Raw genomic sequence first — 18,256 nt, forward strand, 5'->3', positions numbered from 1 at the left:
AAAAAGGTTAATTAATAACAGCTGATTTTTTGTTTAATAGTTTCAAATTTTATTTCATTTAGTATCACTACAGTTTTGCAATGAATTTTTAGTGAAAACAAAAATTACATTCTTTTAAAGTATGTACAATGTATCAATATGAACATTTTGAAACAATCCCTGAATCATTATCACGTCACAACAGGGAGTTGGTATTAAATTGTGTAAATAAAAGCACATGGCAATACTCTAAATATAAGAGAATACATGAGGAGCTTATCCTTCAATTATCTGTTTATACAAAGTGCATAAAGAATTAAGAAGAATGGCTAAACAAAAGTAAATAATAAAGAAATGACCCCCACCCCCATCCTACACAAATCCAACCATTCATTTACCTTATGATTTTTGTCGAGCCTTCGACTTTAGTCGAAAAAGCGAGACATAGCGATCCTACATTCCGTCGGCGTCGTCGTCGTTGTCGGCGGCGGCGTCCACAAATATTCACTCTGTGGTTAAAGTTTTTGAAATTTTAATAACTTTCTTAAACTATCCTGGATTTCTACCAAACTTGGACAGAAGCTTGTTTATGATCATAAAATAGTATCCAGAAGTAAATTTTGTAAAAATAAAATTCCATTTTTTTTGTATTTTACTTATAAATGGACTTAGTTTTTCTGCCGGGAAATATTACATTCACTCTGTGGTTAAAGTTTTAAAATTTTAATAACTTTCTTAAACTATCCTGGGTTTCTACCAAACTTGGACAGAAGCTTGTTTATGATCATAAGATAGTATCTAGAAGTAAATTTTGTAAAAAAAAAAATTTCCTTATTTTACTTTTAAATGGACTTCGATTTTCTGCCAGGAAACAACACATTCACTCTGTGGGTAAAGTTTTAAAAAATTTAATAACTTTCTTATACTATTTTGGATTTGTACCAAACTTGGACAGAAGCTTGTTTATGATCAAAAGCTAGTATCTAGAAGGAAATTTTGTAAAAAAATAAATCCATTTTTTCCGTATTTTACTTTTAAATGGACTTAGATTTTCTGCCAGGAAACAACACATTCATTCTGTGGTTAAAGTTTTAAAAAATTTAATAACTTTCTTATACTATTTTGGATTTGTACCAAACTTGGACAGAAGCTTGTTTATGATCAAATGCTAGTATCTAGAAGGAAATTTTGTTTTCTTCCAGTTAACATTACATTCAGTCTGCAGTTAAAGTTTTTAAACATTTATTAGATTCATAAACTATCCTGGATTTTTACCAAACTTGGACAGAAGCTTCTTACAATCAAAAGATAGTATCAAGAGGAATATTTTTATTGATTTACTTCCTTATTTTTGTTGAGCCTGCGATTAACAGAAAAAGTAGGCGAGACACTGGGTTCCGCGGAACCCTTACGAATTTTTAACTACATAAGTAGTGATTATACACTTATACTAAAAAAACAACCTTTTAATGCATGTTTCGGATCAACTGAACTTGGCGACCACAATACTTGTATACTAGTATTGTCAACAATACTCATATATAATGTACAAGTATTGTACAAAAAATTTTAAAAATCAATAGGGTTTGTTATTATTCATTGATGTGTTTGATTAACAACTTGTTGGTGTTTTTATTTATTCATGATAACAAAAACATACTTAAATTAATCTGGGACTATTATACTAACAGTATAATAGACCCAGAATTAATACACAAGAAAATATGTACAAAGAAATCACAATAATAAATCAGAAATGTTCATATGCTGCAGCTGTAAGGAGGGTGATTCTCATCTGGTCAATTGTCTTTGTGTCCATGTCTGTATGCTGACACATGATGTTGATGAATTATAGTCATTTCGTACCCTAACCATATCGTACCATGGCAAAAAAACATTCGTACCCTGACCATTTCATTACAAAAAATGAATAAATGTTTCTAATTTTCTATCCTGAAATACATATTTTTCAAATCATTACATCACTTTTGAATATTTTTGAGTAAAGGCAGTAATAATTACTCTACTTCAATGTATTTATATTTTATATAAACAATACTATCAGTCTTCACGCTAAACCACAGGCCCAGCAGCCCAGGCTTGTAAAATTACTCTCGGGCCTATTAAAATCATATCTACAGGCTAACAGAATCTAACTAAAATTTTCCAAAAATTAAGCTCCGGGCCTGTAGATTTTAAAGTTCATCGTGAAGACTGTTCTATGACAATACTTGTACATTAATTATATACGAGTATTGTTGACAATACTAGTATACAAGTATTGTGGTCGCTAAGTTCAGTTGATCCGCATGTTTCTATAATTATTTATTTTAAATTATTAATATTAAGATTTCTTGACGCTAAATTAATTGTTCTTGTCGCTAAACTATTCTTCTTGTCGCTAATTAGCGAGACCCCCTAGAAACTATCTAATTCTTAACGGGTTGCCCTTTCCAACCATTATGATGGTGGAAATCATTCCACTTGAGCTGTAATTCATCTGCTAAATTTTAAATGGATCGTTCAACAAATGGTACAACGGATAAAAGAAGGAAATATTAGATGTCAGAATGTTTAGGGTTTTTTTTTCATCGTTTATAACTATAAGTTTACACTATACACATTTTCATTAAGATTTTCTTCTATTCATTTTGTTACACACCACCAGATTTTGGTCTTTGCAGACTTGACTGCTTTCCTTTGACTTTTGTGCTCATATTGATCTATATGCTTTTTGTCAATAATGATTGCGTTCACTCGGGTGCCCGTTCTCAAATTCTGGCGGCCATATTGTTTCTTGGCAACTAAGGAAAAATATCGCGAGATTATACGAAGTTTCCGGTTTGGGGTAAATCTCAAACTTTTATAAGGCTTTCTCAAAGTACAGAAAATCTAGGTTCTCGCCTCTGATCATATTTTTTTCTGTTTTTAAAATATTCATAGTGCAATGAAATTAACAACAAAATCGTCAATTCATTATATAGTAATAATGTGATATCAAAATTAAAAGTTGTTAATTAAATTTGATAGTATTATATGTATAATACATGAACTCATGAAAATCGAGTCAAATTCAGTCAAAACTTATTAGAAAAATAATCAGCAGAAACTGTTATCAAGCTCGGAGGTAATTTTTTTAAATTTCATGAAAATTGTAGAAAAGGTGAAAATATATTTTTACATTATTTTTTATTTAGGCAAGGATTTATAATAATAGTATAAGTACTTGATTAGGGCCTATATAATATTAGGGAAATTTGAAAAAGGACTGCTGTGACTATAGTTCACACAGTGCAACGATTTCTGCTTTCATAAGGAAAAAAAAGGTATATATTATTTTTAGATCTGAAGCCACATGTGGAGCAGGAGCACCTGAGATCACCCCCAGTTTTTGGTGGGGTTCGTGTTGCTTAGTCTTTAGTTTTCTATGTTGTGTCATCTGTACTATTATTTGTCTGTTTGTCTTTTTATTTTTGGCCATGGCGTTGTCAGTTTGTTTTCGATCAATGAGTTTGAATGTCCCTCTGGTATCGTTCGTCCCTCTTTTAGGAAACAATCACTGCACTTTTATATCTATGATATCATTCGGTAGTATTCTGCATACCAGTGGTCAAGAATCTTTATAGTACTATTTGAATAAATCATTGCTGTGGTGCAGTAACAATTTTATACCACTGGCTCAGTTTTCTCTGTCATTTTCATAATGGATTCCCCGCATGTTTTTTCCGTGTTCCAGCGTCAAAGTCGTTTTGCATTCCGACCGTAGGTTATATTGACCATTTTGATTAGCCTGTAAACTGGAATCCGCTCGTATTTATGCTACGCTCAAAGTGTGGTAGTAAGCCGAGAACCAGCTTAATTAGCCTGGCATCCTGACCCAACCTTCTTTTCGCGCCAGTAAGCAAGCAGTTAGCCAGGACCCCAGGCTACATTTAGATAAGGGACCAGGGAATAAGTCGTTCGCACTGTGCCACAATCATATTCAAGTCAAGTCTTACAGATTTTATTGGCCAACATCAGCCGAATGCCTTCTTAAACAACAAACCTAATGTTTTACTCATTTAAGATTCAAAAAACCATAAAAAATTCAAATCTTATTTTATCAATCAGACCTTTCACTCCCGGGCCTCCCGACTCGCTATTGTCGCCGGGTGTGTATCTGAAAACGCAGCGACAAACATACGTAACGGAGCAGAGTGATAGAATCAAAATGAAATATCTTTAAAAGTAGCGTAAAAGATTAGAGTATTTTACCGTGTTTATATTATTGGCATGGTAAATAGACGTACGACATTAATACTCGATCATACTTACATGTACACTGAATTTCTAAGCTTTCACTAACAATAATGATAATTTGTGGTAGACACGAAACAATCTGGTGTATACAGTTTGATAACAACTGTTTATGCTGAGACTAATATTATAGTAGTCTCATGTTTATGGAAAACTTGACTAATTATAGACATTGACTATATAAAGTTCGTGGTAGCGACCGCAACATTTAAAGATACTGATAATTATATCCATAAACTTCTAAAGAAATGAAAGATAATTTTTCGACCCTCAAATTTATTTTTGTCTTTTCTTTCAAGTGAAATTGTAGAAGTTGTAGTTGTAGATGTAGATTTAGTGCGTGTTCTTCAGCTTCTTACCTTTATTGGCACTGCTTAGTTTCATTCTTGTAATGGCTGATAATGTCCTTGCTGAAGGGGTCCTGTCCAAAGATCTTGATGAACTTCTTCCAAATGACATTGTATCTGATTATTCCCTGTTTGTGTAATAATATACTTTGCTTGTATTTTTCAGATATTAGATAGATCCAATTCAGAAGCCAGCATTTAAGAAGTACTAAAAACAAAATGTTCGATGTCGTCTTGCTATAATAGTCATGGAGAAGAAAAAGACTAAATATTTTTAAATGTATTTACATAAATATGGTTTCTGTTTCTCTCTTTGTATCGTGTGTGTTCGCAAATGTAATAGTCGAAAATACGATCGTTTAAAAGTTATTACATTGTTCCATTGCATCAATTTTATGGGATCATTTCCATGTATTATATCAAAGGAAAATTGATCCATCGATTCCAACAAATTACTTTCTTTGATCAATTTTTATGTGAAATTCGAATGTAATAGCTACAACTCTAATTCTCATATAAGTGAATGTACAAATTCTCATCATAAGTACATTTAAATTCATAGGGTTTGTTAAAAAAAACGATTTGCAAAAGCAGTTTTATGTTATAACGAAAAGAGCGTGACACATACATTTGTACTTTGTTTTGTCGATACAAGCCTGCAAGAAATTGAAAAGCCTGATTTTGTAACTATTTTTTATGAAACTATTAAGTCAAATGTACAAAAAAAAACTGCAGGTGTATGACCACTTTAATTAAAACAAATTTGTTTCAAAGTTACGATGATAACAATAAGAAGATTTTAATTTAGATCAGAATATAGTGATACAAGAAGTTTGAAAATTGAATATTAAGGGACCCTCTATCAAAACATCAGATCAATTTTCAGTGCTCCTGGAAATTCTAAGCACAATACATTTTGTCGAATTACCGTGACCAATTTTGTGTACAACTGTTTCACGGGAATTTCCAATAAACTATATTATATCCTTGTAATTATGACCCCTCGCAGAGTCTCGTCAATATGCACTCACAGACTTGACACAGATAACGTCAAATTGTTGATGGCGGAGTTTTTAGTTTGTAAAGAATTTTTTTTGTTTCCATGACACTGCATCAAAATATATCACTTACCTTTATTGCCACTAAATAAGGACAGGACAAGCCAATTATATCTCATTCAAATACCGTCAATTATTTATTGTATTACATGTATAGTGAGCAATAAACTGGCACGTAATTAACTATCATTAATCAATACAGGTTCTTTAAACAAATACAGAAAAGGTTTCATTTTCGTTTGTCCAAGCAACAAAGAACTTTTTAAGAAATCGATGTTCTCCAGATGACTATTTCTTTGGAATATTTTCTTTTTCCATTGCCCCAAAAATTTAACTTGAGAAATCAAAAGTTGTTTATATTAAACGTAGAAGATTCCATATTTTTACTACACCCAAGATGTCTCAGAAAGGAGTACGTTCACGAAGGGTTAAAATTGGCCCTAAGATGTTAATGATTTTGATGATCAGGCCAAAATACTAATCATTTCTCATAGAAATAGTTGTGATATTACTATATCGATACAAAAATCAAAGTACTGAAGTACTGAACATCGGATGACCGCAAGTTCTTGTGGATGGTCAAAAGCATTTGTCACAGAAAAAAATCACATCTCTATACCTTAAACTGAGGTTAATGTACAGAGATATATTTTTTTCTGAGACAAGTTCGTGCGTGGATGATGAATAAATGACATGAAATTCAACCTCACCGTAATAACTATTATATTGTAGTGATACAAATCAGTATACACTGGTTTGTTGTTATATATTATATTAATATAACAGTTACATGTATATATAATTTTCATCCATTTGTATATCATTCTATTCTACTATTCTAATAATAGTGCAGTGCAAGTGCATGGTGGACACTCTTCTGTAAAAATTCGATTTTTCTAAAAGATTGGATATGAGTAGGCATTCATATTTTCCCGCAAAAAACAATTACAGAGTTACAGGTCCTTGCCGGGATTGTCGCAAAACGTTCTTGGGATATTCTTCCGCATGTTTTTACACAATTTTTCGGTACGTGTGCATAGATATTATCAATGATTTTTTACTTATATATATATATATCTAACGACAAAACATTTTCATATTATTAATTTATGTTCTAAACAAAAATATTTTTATCAGTATTCATTGAAGAGATGTATTTATAACAAACGATAATGAATGTTATTTTGCACTCGTTAATATCCGCGTATTTATCATGTTTATAGATCGGTTACAAACCCAAAACGAAAGTGACGTAATGGAAATCTAGGCGATAGCAATACATCGGAATGCCCTCACGGTCATCGCGATGTAATAAGTTCATTTTGGCACATCACATTAAAAATGACTAAATGACCGAAGTATTGACTTCTGAAGTATGCATTATTTGTGTTGTAACGTCAGTTTTGGTCAAATTTTCAATAATACTTTATAACAGTTTTTAGGATAATTTACTTTGGCCGCCACCCATGATCCAGAAAGTTTTTGTGTCTAGGGATTCAATATTTGCAACGTTTGGTTACAGAACATAAGCTTTTAGGTCCGAAGAATGCACAAAATACGAACGAGACAGGTATACAGACTACAATTGATAAACAACAGGGAACACTTGAAACTAATAAAGCTTTGGAAAAAACAAACTAAGAAAACAAAAACGTACGAGAGTAACACCAGGTGCTTCTAATCCGAAAAAATAGACACTGTATTGTCCTCTTTAATTGTTTAAAGTTGGCAATTAAAAACCATTTAGAGTCGGAAAAAAACACAGACAACATGGCCAAAAGAATGTTAACAGAAATAGACAAAACAGCTGTTTAAGTTATCAAAACTAAAGGTCCAGCAATTTAAACGCCAACAAATTCCGGGAATGAACTGAGGTGAATCACTAGAGCAAAACGATTGGAAACCTTACTACCGAAATAAACCAAACATATTGAAATTTCGTGATCTTACGAATTCTTGAAATAAAACAACATGTGATTAACAAAGGGATGAAGACTTGCTAAGTTGAAAATCTTGTGTTTGATCCTTTTTTCGTTGTTTTGGACAATAAAATGTGTTTGAACTAACAAAGGGATTGACGTTTTGGATAACATTGCTAGTAATTATATAACCCGGACAATTGTTCGTACCTTATTGTTAATTTTCCTGTAAAAAAAAGGTTTTCCTTTTATTGGACGGGGATGTTCCTTTGGCGCCATCTTACAGTGTTTGTTTATCTTAACTCGTTCACGATGCCCGTGTAGATGTAGTGACGTTTTGGATTTCAATGAACGTAATCTATGTATTACTGGTAAATTATTGAGTCAAGGATTTCGTTACCACAAACTACACAAAAAACCTTTACTAAATTCTTCCAGAGATTTGGTTTGGAAGTTTGGCTGTACCTATAGAAAACTTATTACAAACGGGATAACACACCCTAATTTTTACGATAATGTTGTTTACCGATCCGGGTAAACTTATCGATCCTTTAAATAAACTTATTCTAAAAGGTTACCAATCCAACACTGTAATTAGACCTCTGAATATTGTTTTTATCGTTATAAATATTGATTTTGTTATCAGTAAATTAAAACCAAACTACATGTTATTGCTATACACATATGTACATTTACGCTTTTACAATCTGTCGATACCTATATTTTGGCATTGCACAAGGTCATGTTTTTCTCTGACTGTCAATGACGTCTTTACACTAAATGCATTGGATGTTGGTTTTGTACTGATTGATATTTTAGTCTTAGAGACATATGTTTTTTTTTTTTTTTGTTATCGGCTTTGAACTAGTTGTCAGTAACTGCGAGTATTCGCAGATCTATAATTTGTGTCTTTTGTGCGTTTAAGGGTTTTTATGTGATTTGTATCGATCTAACGAGTAAAGCCCTTTTCAACTGATTTTTATAGTTTGGTGTTATGTTGTATTGTTACACCACTGTCCCAGGTTAGGGGAGGGTTTTGCGCCAGCAAAAATGTTCAACCCCGCCACATTCTGTATGTGCCTGTTCCGAGTCAGAAGCCTGTATTTCAGTAGTCATTTGTTGCTGTATATCAACTTTGTTTTTCGTTTATTGTTTTGTACATAAATCAGGCCGTTAGTTTTCTCGTTTAAATTGTTTTTCATTTGTCATTTTATAACTTACTATGCGGTATGGGCTTAACTCATTGTTGACATATAGTGGTTAACTTCTATGTCATTTGGTTTCTGGTGGAGCCTGTGACTTGTCAGTCTCATTTGCAATCATACCACACCTTCTTATTTTATATATTGATTATATTCTTACTGTTTATAATGTCTCCGTACCATGAATTTTGGTTTATGACAACAAAGATATATAAGTACAGCACATTAGAGGTCCACTTCTTGTTTCTTATGAATATTACAAATATGAGTATGAAAACAATAGAATTAAATGATAAGGCGTACTTTTCATTGTCATTAACGAGAAGAGGAGGATGGAATGACTACAACAATAGGAATAAATCAGTGATCACCCGTGACAAAGAAATTCCACAACGGACAAAGTAACCACGAAGACGTCCATTAAACTTTTGAAGAGATGTATTCAACTTTCATTGATACATATAACCATCATCTCCTTTAATTCCTATTCAAAGTTCTTAATCTGGTCATGCATACAGACAATATGCCGCTCTACACTCTAATATCGGCCACTACAGTGGCTTTCGTGAAAACGTGTTTAACAAGGCAGAAAGACCGTGATATGCAATGTCACAAATAATTTGTGTAGGCTACAGAATTTAAACACTGAAAAATATAATAGAAATAAGGGAATTGATATTAACCATCACAAAACCCCTATATATGCAGTTTACAAAACTAAAAGCAAAAGAATATAACTGTTATTGCTTTTCTTTGTCTTGTTTGTTTCATACAGCAATATTATTAGAGAAAAACGGCGTGTAAAATTAAACTTTTTATAAAGTTCCTATAAGAGGAATCAAACTGTTTATAAAGTTCATACAAGAGGAATTATACTTCCTTAATAAATTCCTATATTCCTATATACATTTGTGATTAAGTTGAATAAAAGATTGAAAAATTTATGACATTGTATATCATGCATATCATGTTGATAAAAATAAGAGACATGCATCATTGCAAACAGTCGCATATCAAACTAACAGGGAAATGTACACACTGAAAAAAGAAGGCAACAGAAGGAAACAATCACCGAAGAAGGAGACTTAGCAATGGGAATGAAGATCACCGTGGGAAATCTCAAGTTCTAACAACGACGATGACCATCTTTTAACGTTGGATTTAGCAAGGAGGTTATAACCTCCTTGGATTTAGTAAGAATTGGCCATTCATCTAGGATTTTCAGGTCATGATCGATTACTGTTTGTATTTGCAATCTATCATCACTCGAATAACTGAGAGAAGTGTCATCTGCAAAGAGTCTAGTAAGTGTTAATAGATTCTCGGCAATATCGTTTATATAAATAATAAAAAGAAGAGGTCCTAGGACCGTCCCTTGGGGGACACCGGCTAAAACAGGGGCGTGTTTTATTGGTCTCTTCTGCACATCTCCAGAATGTCTTCTGGTGAAGAGTCAAAAAAAATGAATCTGGACCTCTTCTGGAGATATTCTACGGAAGATCAATAAAACAAAAATTCAATTTGCCGTCGAATATAGCAGATTTTTGTTATGTTGGATGACATAAATGAATTTTACGATGATTTTATAGAAAATTAAGATACATCCGGTAGACTTGACTGTAAAAGTGTGCTCTGTTCGTGACATTTTTCTTTGTTGTTTCCTCTAACTCAATTATGCTAGACAAATCAGGCTTAAACCCCCACTATATGATTGTTAAGAATAATCTTAAACTGCACAAAAATTCGTCAATGTTTGTCTCGAATATAATCAAAAAGGACATCTTGTCTATCCAATTTTTTTAAAGTAACCAAACTGGATTATTTTTGTATAAAGCAAAGATATCGGAAAGTTCTCAAAATCATTTTTCTCTAGTGGTCCTTGAAGCAAATCTTCTGGTCCAAACTATTATTTCTATTGCAAAATTTCGATGGTAAAATCCTTCGGACCACCACTTTTAAAAAATTTTCATTGTATATGGATCTATATGCAAGTATACAATGTATAACGTTACCAGACATTTCTCAGACTGTTTCTTTTTTTTTTTTTTTTTTTTAACAAATCCGTTGGTTGTGTACTGATTGATACTTCAGTCTGGGAGAACAAGTTTTATTTCAGTACTAGTTGTAATTAGCTTTGAACAAACTTCCAGTAATTGCAAATACTCTTATTTCGGTGCTTTGTGTCTATTGTCTTAATGTAAGTTTTTTTTGTGTGTCTCGTACCGATCTTTTGAGTCAATCTAATTGCAATTGATTTGTGCAGGTTGTTCTTATATTGTACTGTTACACCACTGTCCCAGCTTCGGGAAGGGTTGAGCGCTCACAAACATGTTCTTGTACTGTTACACCACTGTTCGAGGTTAGGGGGCGGGTTGGGCCGGATCCCACTAACATGTTTAACCCCACCACATTCTGTATGTATGTGCCTGTCCCAAGTCAGGAGCCTGTAATTCAGTGGTTGTCGTTTGTTGCTGTGTTACATATTTGTTTTTCGTTCATTTTTTTTGTAAATTGATTAGACCGTTAGTTTTCTCGTTTGAATTGTTTTTACATTTGTGATTTCGGGGCCTTTTATAGCTGACTATACGGTATGGGCTTTGCTTATTGTTGAAGGCCGTATGGTGACCTATAGCTGTTAATTGCTGTGTCATTTGGTCACTTGTGGAGGGTGGTCTCATTGGCAATCTTCGTTTTTATATCAACCCTGCCATATTCTTTGTGTGCCTGTCCCAAGTCAGGAGCCTGTAGTTTAGTGGTTGTCGTTGGTTCATATCTCGACTCATAATTGATATTTTGATTGTAAATTATTTTGTTATGTATAATTCAGGCCGTTAGTTTTTTCGTTTGAATTGTTTCTCACACTTTTCACTTCGGGCCTTTTATAGACGACTTTTAATACAGTATCGGGTTTTGTCATTGTCAGTGAAGGCCTTAATTACGGTTGCCTATAATTGCTTACATCCACTTCATATTTAAACACCGGTGGATAGTTGCCTCATTAGCAATCATACATCTCTTCGTTTTTATATTATATACCTGACTTTTAAACTCGTGTTTTCCTCAACCGAGTCCTGAACATGCATGACATATTTGTCACTGGGCGTTAAAAATTAGCAACAAACAATCAATTTAAACTTGTGTTAAATAAGAAGAAAAAACATTTGATATTTATTCATTTATTGGGGTGGGGGACAGGAGGATTTCATATATGAATATGGTTGCCTGGTAAGAGCTGAAAAATAGGCATAATTAGCGACAGATTAAAAAAGTTAATAATGCCCTTTCCTTCCATATTCTTCATCTATAAATTTAAACTGACCCGGCACCACGGAATAGCCCAACTTAGTGTTGAAGTAGCGCTAAACACCAATCAATCAAAATCCCTTCCCTAGAATAACAAATAGTCGTCCCTTAACTGTCCGTGTAGTTCTTATATTTATCCAGCTTATCGTCCTACAGGGATGTCCTACTAAGACTGTCATACCATAAAAACGTTTATAACACAGCTCACATTCTAATATATCTGCATTCATAAATTTATTAATGTCATTTAGACTAAACGACGCCATGTTTGTTATGTGCCTCTGCCGTCTAAACTACCTATCAAAAAAAGAAGAGGTGGAAGAGAGCCCGAAGATCTTCCCTATGCAAAAAAACAGAAATGGACCTCTTCTGGCTCACTACCGAAGAACAAAAAAACACGCCCCAGATCTTTGACATGACTGTTTGATAACTACCCTTTGTTTTCTTTCATTTAAATACCTATGGAACCATTTATGTAAGTTACCTTGAATGGTCGATAATTAAAGGGAAGGAAACTATCCCCCTTTTGAATATAGCGATAACACTGGAAATGTTCCAGCTTGATGGATATTTTGACTGCTTAAGGGATTTATTAAAATAATTTGAAGGGGTATATGGCTATCTTTTCAAGACAAATTTTTAACATCTTATGACTTATTACATTAGGTCCCGATACCTCCTTTAGATCTAGAATCATAATAACATCGACAATTTCGTTTAGATTTATAGTGATGCCATTTATGAAAAAATCAGTTATTTGTTGTTCAACATTTAGCAGAGGAACGTTTTCTTTTTCTAATGAAGAAATTAAACTAAAATATTTGTTCAAAAGTTCGCATTTCCCATTGTCCTAATATAGACAATGTCATCTAAACTTTCATCTTTTATTATATTTTGAAGTGGAGGGATATTACATGAACCGATGTGATTAAATACAAACAGCAGAAAAACAAGGTCAATAATTTAAAATAAAATGCAAAAGAATATTTTGAACAAAATATAGAAAATATTACTTTAGAAAATATATAAAATCCAAAAACCTACTGGAAAATTATGAAAATGCTTATAAAATCAAATAAAAGTTCATGCATTTCAATTTGTATGCCAATTAGTAAAAACAGTTGTTAGTTTTATAACAAAAGGATAACACTAACGATTGCAACAGTAAAGTCCTGATTTATTGAAAGCCACTTTTATAAAACAGGAAGACTTGATATGGTGATATGGAAAATTCATATGCAGAGAAGAGAAAAACATAACTAATCCCTAAATGAATGTAATTTATCAGACTCCAAAAGCTTTTATACACACCATAAATAGTAAATAACAATTGAGATACAAGTTGTCTCAAAATAAAGGAAAACAGTCCTGTTTCTAAAGCTCATTCAAATAAATTTTATATTTTCCGACAATGTACATATATTGTATATAACCTCTATCTGTACCTGGTTCCAAAAGTGTCAGATTTTCCTGACGCAATCAAACACGACCATTTATAAATAAGGAAAATTATTGGAAAATCGTAGTCACCAAACATGAGGCAAACAATATACGAATGTCCGCACTTTAAAGTAAAAAAGGGATCTAAATTCAAAACAATATAGTGTTTCATACTTTGTCAAAATATAGTTTATACCGTGCCAATTTCAAAAATATAATAAAAAGTCTAGATCACCGAGATTTTTCAAAGCTACAGCATAGTCAGATTCTGTAAGGACTATACATGGAAAACACTTTTGTGTGATAAGAAAGAAAACTAAATGATATAATTTTATAATAAAGAATGAGAATATCAGTAGCTTGTGAAAACATGACAGGAAAAATAAATGATAAGACTGACGGTTTTTAGTTGTCTCATTGGCAATCATACCACATATCCTTATTTCTTTTATCTAATTATAAAATAGAATATGAGACTATATATATAGTTCTTGCGGTATACCATCTTTTCCGCAAGTTTATTGTTTTCTGTTTGGTATTAAATCAATAATTAAGATCCATATTATGTTATATCTATATCTAGTGATCCGCATATTTGGCAATCGCCATGGCAGTCAGCAGGGTTTAAGAACATCCGTTGTTCGACCTGTTAGTCAAATGCGTTTTGTTTAAATATACTTTTTCACTTTTTTTGGTCTTTTGGAAAATGTTTTTTGTGCTGTATTTAGACCCCTCTACCAAGAAATTTGTTATGCATGCACACGTATAAAAATTGCGGTTTTTATCCAACGCAATTATAGGTTTGAACGTTGTTTTCAATTTAGACTTGTTTATAGTTCTTATAATATATATGCTTTAAGAAAATGAAAATAAAAAGTGGGTTCATCGTTCTCGTTCTCTTGCCAGACAACAAAATAGATAACTTTACTTTACATTCCTTTCTAAGAGTAAATTATCTGTGTTTGTTCTCTTTTATGATAAAGAGTAAACATTTTGAATTAATGGAATAACGTTACTCAAAGATAAAATCAAGGATTTGTATAGTAAGAATCAATACAAATCCTTGATAAAATCATAAAAATTTCGTTATCGAGTAGAAGAAAACCTGACAAATCAATCCGTATTTGAATCATTCTTTTTCTAATTTCAGTAAAAATCTGTACCAAATATTTCCAATCAAAAATTAATTTCAATAACCAAATCTGCCATAATGATAATTGATATCATTAACTGCCATCTTGGTCAACACAAAAACATTCTATAATGAACAAATTTAACCTGCCTCGGGAATATTTCAACTAAAAATATTCAAACACAAAAAAAAACCAAAAAGGGTCATAGACCCAATCGCCTGTGGTATTGTTGTCTTTCTTTCTTTGGTATGCAAGCTTTTATAAATAATTAGTTATGCAAGTTTTCTTGACTTCGAAGTTTTTGTCCATATATGTTCCGGATATATCATTGATTTCCTTAAATGGTTCTGCGAATTACAATATTCGTTAAAAACATTTTACAGACAAAGATTTAAAGTCAAAAACACGCATTTCCGGTTGCCCGGAATGGGAACCTACCAGATTGTTTTTGATAAGAACCAATGAAATAAACCAAATTTAGACAGTTTACTGAGTGCTTTGATTATCTACGCAATGTCTTACAAGGTAATGATTCAAAAGAAGTCTGATTTTAAACCAGAACATATTTCATAAGCTCTCTGTTAGTCTGACATATCCGATTGATGGATTGGTGTTTAACGCCTGGCAATTTTTACGTGCATCGATGCAATACGTTTCGGCCACACTGGTCTAATGGTTATGACTGCAGTGCTGAAGGTCCCGAGTTCGATTCTGACTAGGGGACTTAGATATTTCAGTACTTAAGAAAGGTGATTTTCATCATCCCCCACACCTCTGGTACCCAGACCAGAGTTAAGCTAGAATGGGCACTTTGATTGTCGACTTTGACCTAGAGATCAATCTGCTGATATCTTTTTGGTTTGTCTGTTTCTGACCTGTAGCCTGTTTGTTCTCTCTTGAGTACGTCAGCTTCCTCCAGCAAAATAAACAGACTTCCTGCTGTTCTAGCACTACCTTTGTGTTGGGGTGGGGATAGTCCTTGTAAAAAATGTTGTAAATACCTTAGTGATACATCTCCATAATCCAGATAGGGAGTAACATGGATTCCACTGTACCCTCACAGCTCTCGAGCAGTGCTCTGAATAACAGAGAAATCTACCTGTACATACATACATACATACTGCCAGTTTAGCCACAGTTGTTTAAACAAAATACATGCATACCAGAACATGTTGATGTAATAAAAATATGGACCCTGCTTTGTACAATACTGACACCTGAGTCATGCTTTTTAACATGCAAGTCTGGCAAGATAACGTTCCACAGGAGGAGAGGGGTGGCTATTTTCTTATTGTGCCACCCCCTGAATCCCTTATAGCCACAATAAACATTCTGGAAAATTAACCACACTTGGATCCAGTGGTTTTTTCATGGACAGGCTCCTGATTTGGGACATAAAGACTGTGGCAGAATTAACAGATTAACCATGTTTGTGAACGCTAAACCCTTCCCTAACCTGGTGTAACTGTACCAAATAAGGCCAAACTGTGAAAATCAGTTGGAAATGACTTGACTGAAATGGATAGCAAAAAACAAATAACATTAAGACAAAAGACTCAAAGTACCGATCTAAGGTCTCTTAGTCATGTTAGTTCAAAGCCAATTGCAACTAATAAATAATTATAAAGTTCTTGAGGACTAAAGTATCAATCAATACACATCCAACAGATAATGAGATTTAGCTCAAAGACATCACAAACAGTCTGAAAAAAGCTGAAATTGTGCAATCCCAAATTGAAAATATAAGTAAATAGTGTCCATAGCATGGAGGACCATAAGTTTTCATCATGTTCATAACTGTGTAGCCATATATATTTAATATGTATGTTTCTATTTATCAAAAACAAAATCAATGTTAGTACCCTAGTATTGATAAAACAATATTCAGAGATCTTACGACAGTGTTTAATTTTAATTGATAATTTAAAGAATAAGTTTATTCACAGGATCAATTAGTTTAGCTTGTTACTTAATGTATGGGCCAGGTGTATAAACTTGGATTATTCTATTGTCAACCAAATTTCATTGAAAGTATTGGAATGTCATATGACTAACACTTTCTTAAATTATCATCAAAATTATATTTAACCTTTGTTACAATTTAATTGACTTTATATTGTTTATGCAAATTATACATGTACATTTTGTGTAGGACCATGGATTTAATAATGCTTTGAACTTTTACATGTTTTTAAACCATTAGGGGGAGGTACATGTACATGTATTTGAGGTGGCTAAGAAAAATGGTATTATATACACATCAAAGTTGAATTTCAGAAATTGCAGTGTTTTGAATAGGTATGTTCTATGTTGTGAAGAAAGCATAAACAATTGAATTTTCATAGGAATCTAACATCAAGGCATCAAAATGCATCAAAAAAGTATTGTTCGATTGTCTTTCAGAAAGAAACCCCTTCAGATCAACAGCTTCACCTTGCTGCACTTCAGGGTAACTTGGAGAAGCTAAAAAGAGTATTAGACAGTGGTAAAGTTCATGTGGATTGTAAAGACAAGGTTAGAATTTAAGCTAAAACTAGTATTTGAGATCATTAAAGTTCACTTAGACTTGGGTTTATTGGAATAAAACCAATGTACTACAATGTACTATTAATCTTCATACTTTATATATGATAGGGTAACATTTTGTTGTTCCATCTCAGAAACGTTAAGTGTATAAAATAAAGATATGTGGTATGACAGCCTTCAACAAAAAAAGCAAAACTAAAAATTACAAAGGAAAATATTGTTTTAAGTTGTGATTTGTAGTGTGTATCCAAGTACATGCCTATTTCATCATTGTGCATGTTCATTTCTAGCCATTCTCAAATTATATACGGATATAAGAATCAGGAGATGTGGTCTGATTGATTACACAAATATAGTCACTTATAGTTACCCATATCAGAAATTGTTAAATTTGTGTTCATATAATTTTCATTTGAAATGAATGTAATCAGTTATATATACCAGGACATTTTACCAAATATAAAACACAGTTAAGTAAATTTAGAACCCACTGTGTGCATCCATCAACTTAAGCTGTGGTGTAAACACCTGTTATTGTGAAAAAAAAGTTTCAAACAGTAATTTGATTTATATTTTCTAGAATTAATTTGCAAACAGGCATATTTCTAATGTCCACATCAATGAATTGCATGTTTTAATTCAAAGTCTGTTCAATAATTGATTATTGTTGAATTTTAAGGAAGGAACAACCCCATTGATATTGGCAGCGGCTAATAATCACTTAGACTGTGTTAAAGAATTACTGAAGCAGGGAGCAGATCCAAATTCCAGGAGACTGGTGGGTTTTATTTTCATGGTTTTTGTCGAGCCTGTGACTTCTGATGCAGAAAGCTTGACATAGGGATAGTGATCCGGTGGCGTTAACAAACTTCTTAAAAGCTTAATATTTCAGAAGGTAGGAGACCTGGATCCTTCATATTTTGTATATAGATGCCTTATGTTATGAAGTTTCCATCTGTCGTATGTCCATTGTCCTTGACCTCATTTTCATGGTTCAGTGACTACTTGAAAAAAAAGTTCAGATTTTTTAGTATTCTTAATTTCTCTCTTATT

At 32.7% G+C, this 18,256-nt stretch overlaps 2 protein-coding genes and 1 long non-coding RNA gene across 7 annotated transcripts in view; 2 read left to right on the forward strand and 1 right to left on the reverse strand.

The window, feature by feature from the left end:
- LOC127711796 (MYCBP-associated protein-like) overlaps positions 1-2,799 on the reverse strand; it is a 50,059-nt gene extending 47,260 nt beyond the window's left edge. Inside the window, exon 1 of the mRNA XM_052217970.1 lies at positions 2,642-2,799. Coding sequence (XP_052073930.1) covers positions 2,642-2,696 — 55 coding nt within the window. The 5' untranslated portion in view covers positions 2,697-2,799. The remainder of the gene's footprint in view (positions 1-2,641) is intronic.
- Positions 1-7,117, forward strand: part of LOC127712796 (uncharacterized) — a 32,574-nt gene extending 25,457 nt beyond the window's left edge. For all 3 annotated transcript variants that reach the window (XR_007987319.1, XR_007987321.1, XR_007987320.1), the window contains one exon: positions 4,789-7,117. This is a non-coding gene — a long non-coding RNA (uncharacterized LOC127712796). The remainder of the gene's footprint in view (positions 1-4,788) is intronic.
- A 7,956-nt stretch (positions 7,118-15,073) lies between these two features.
- Positions 15,074-18,256, forward strand: part of LOC127712605 (ankyrin repeat domain-containing protein 29-like) — a 262,060-nt gene continuing 258,877 nt past the window's right edge. For all 3 annotated transcript variants that reach the window (XR_007987184.1, XR_007987183.1, XM_052219128.1), the window contains exons 1-3: positions 15,074-15,202; positions 17,081-17,191; positions 17,883-17,981. Coding sequence is in view for 1 of the 3 variants with exons in the window: in XM_052219128.1 (XP_052075088.1) it covers positions 15,191-15,202; positions 17,081-17,191; positions 17,883-17,981 (222 nt within the window). In the remaining 2 variants the exon portion in view is untranslated. The remainder of the gene's footprint in view (positions 15,203-17,080; positions 17,192-17,882; positions 17,982-18,256) is intronic.

Source organism: Mytilus californianus, unplaced genomic scaffold (genome assembly GCF_021869535.1).
Source record: "Mytilus californianus isolate M0D057914Y unplaced genomic scaffold, xbMytCali1.0.p SCAF_1, whole genome shotgun sequence".
Taxonomy (NCBI): Eukaryota; Metazoa; Mollusca; class Bivalvia; order Mytilida; family Mytilidae; genus Mytilus; species Mytilus californianus.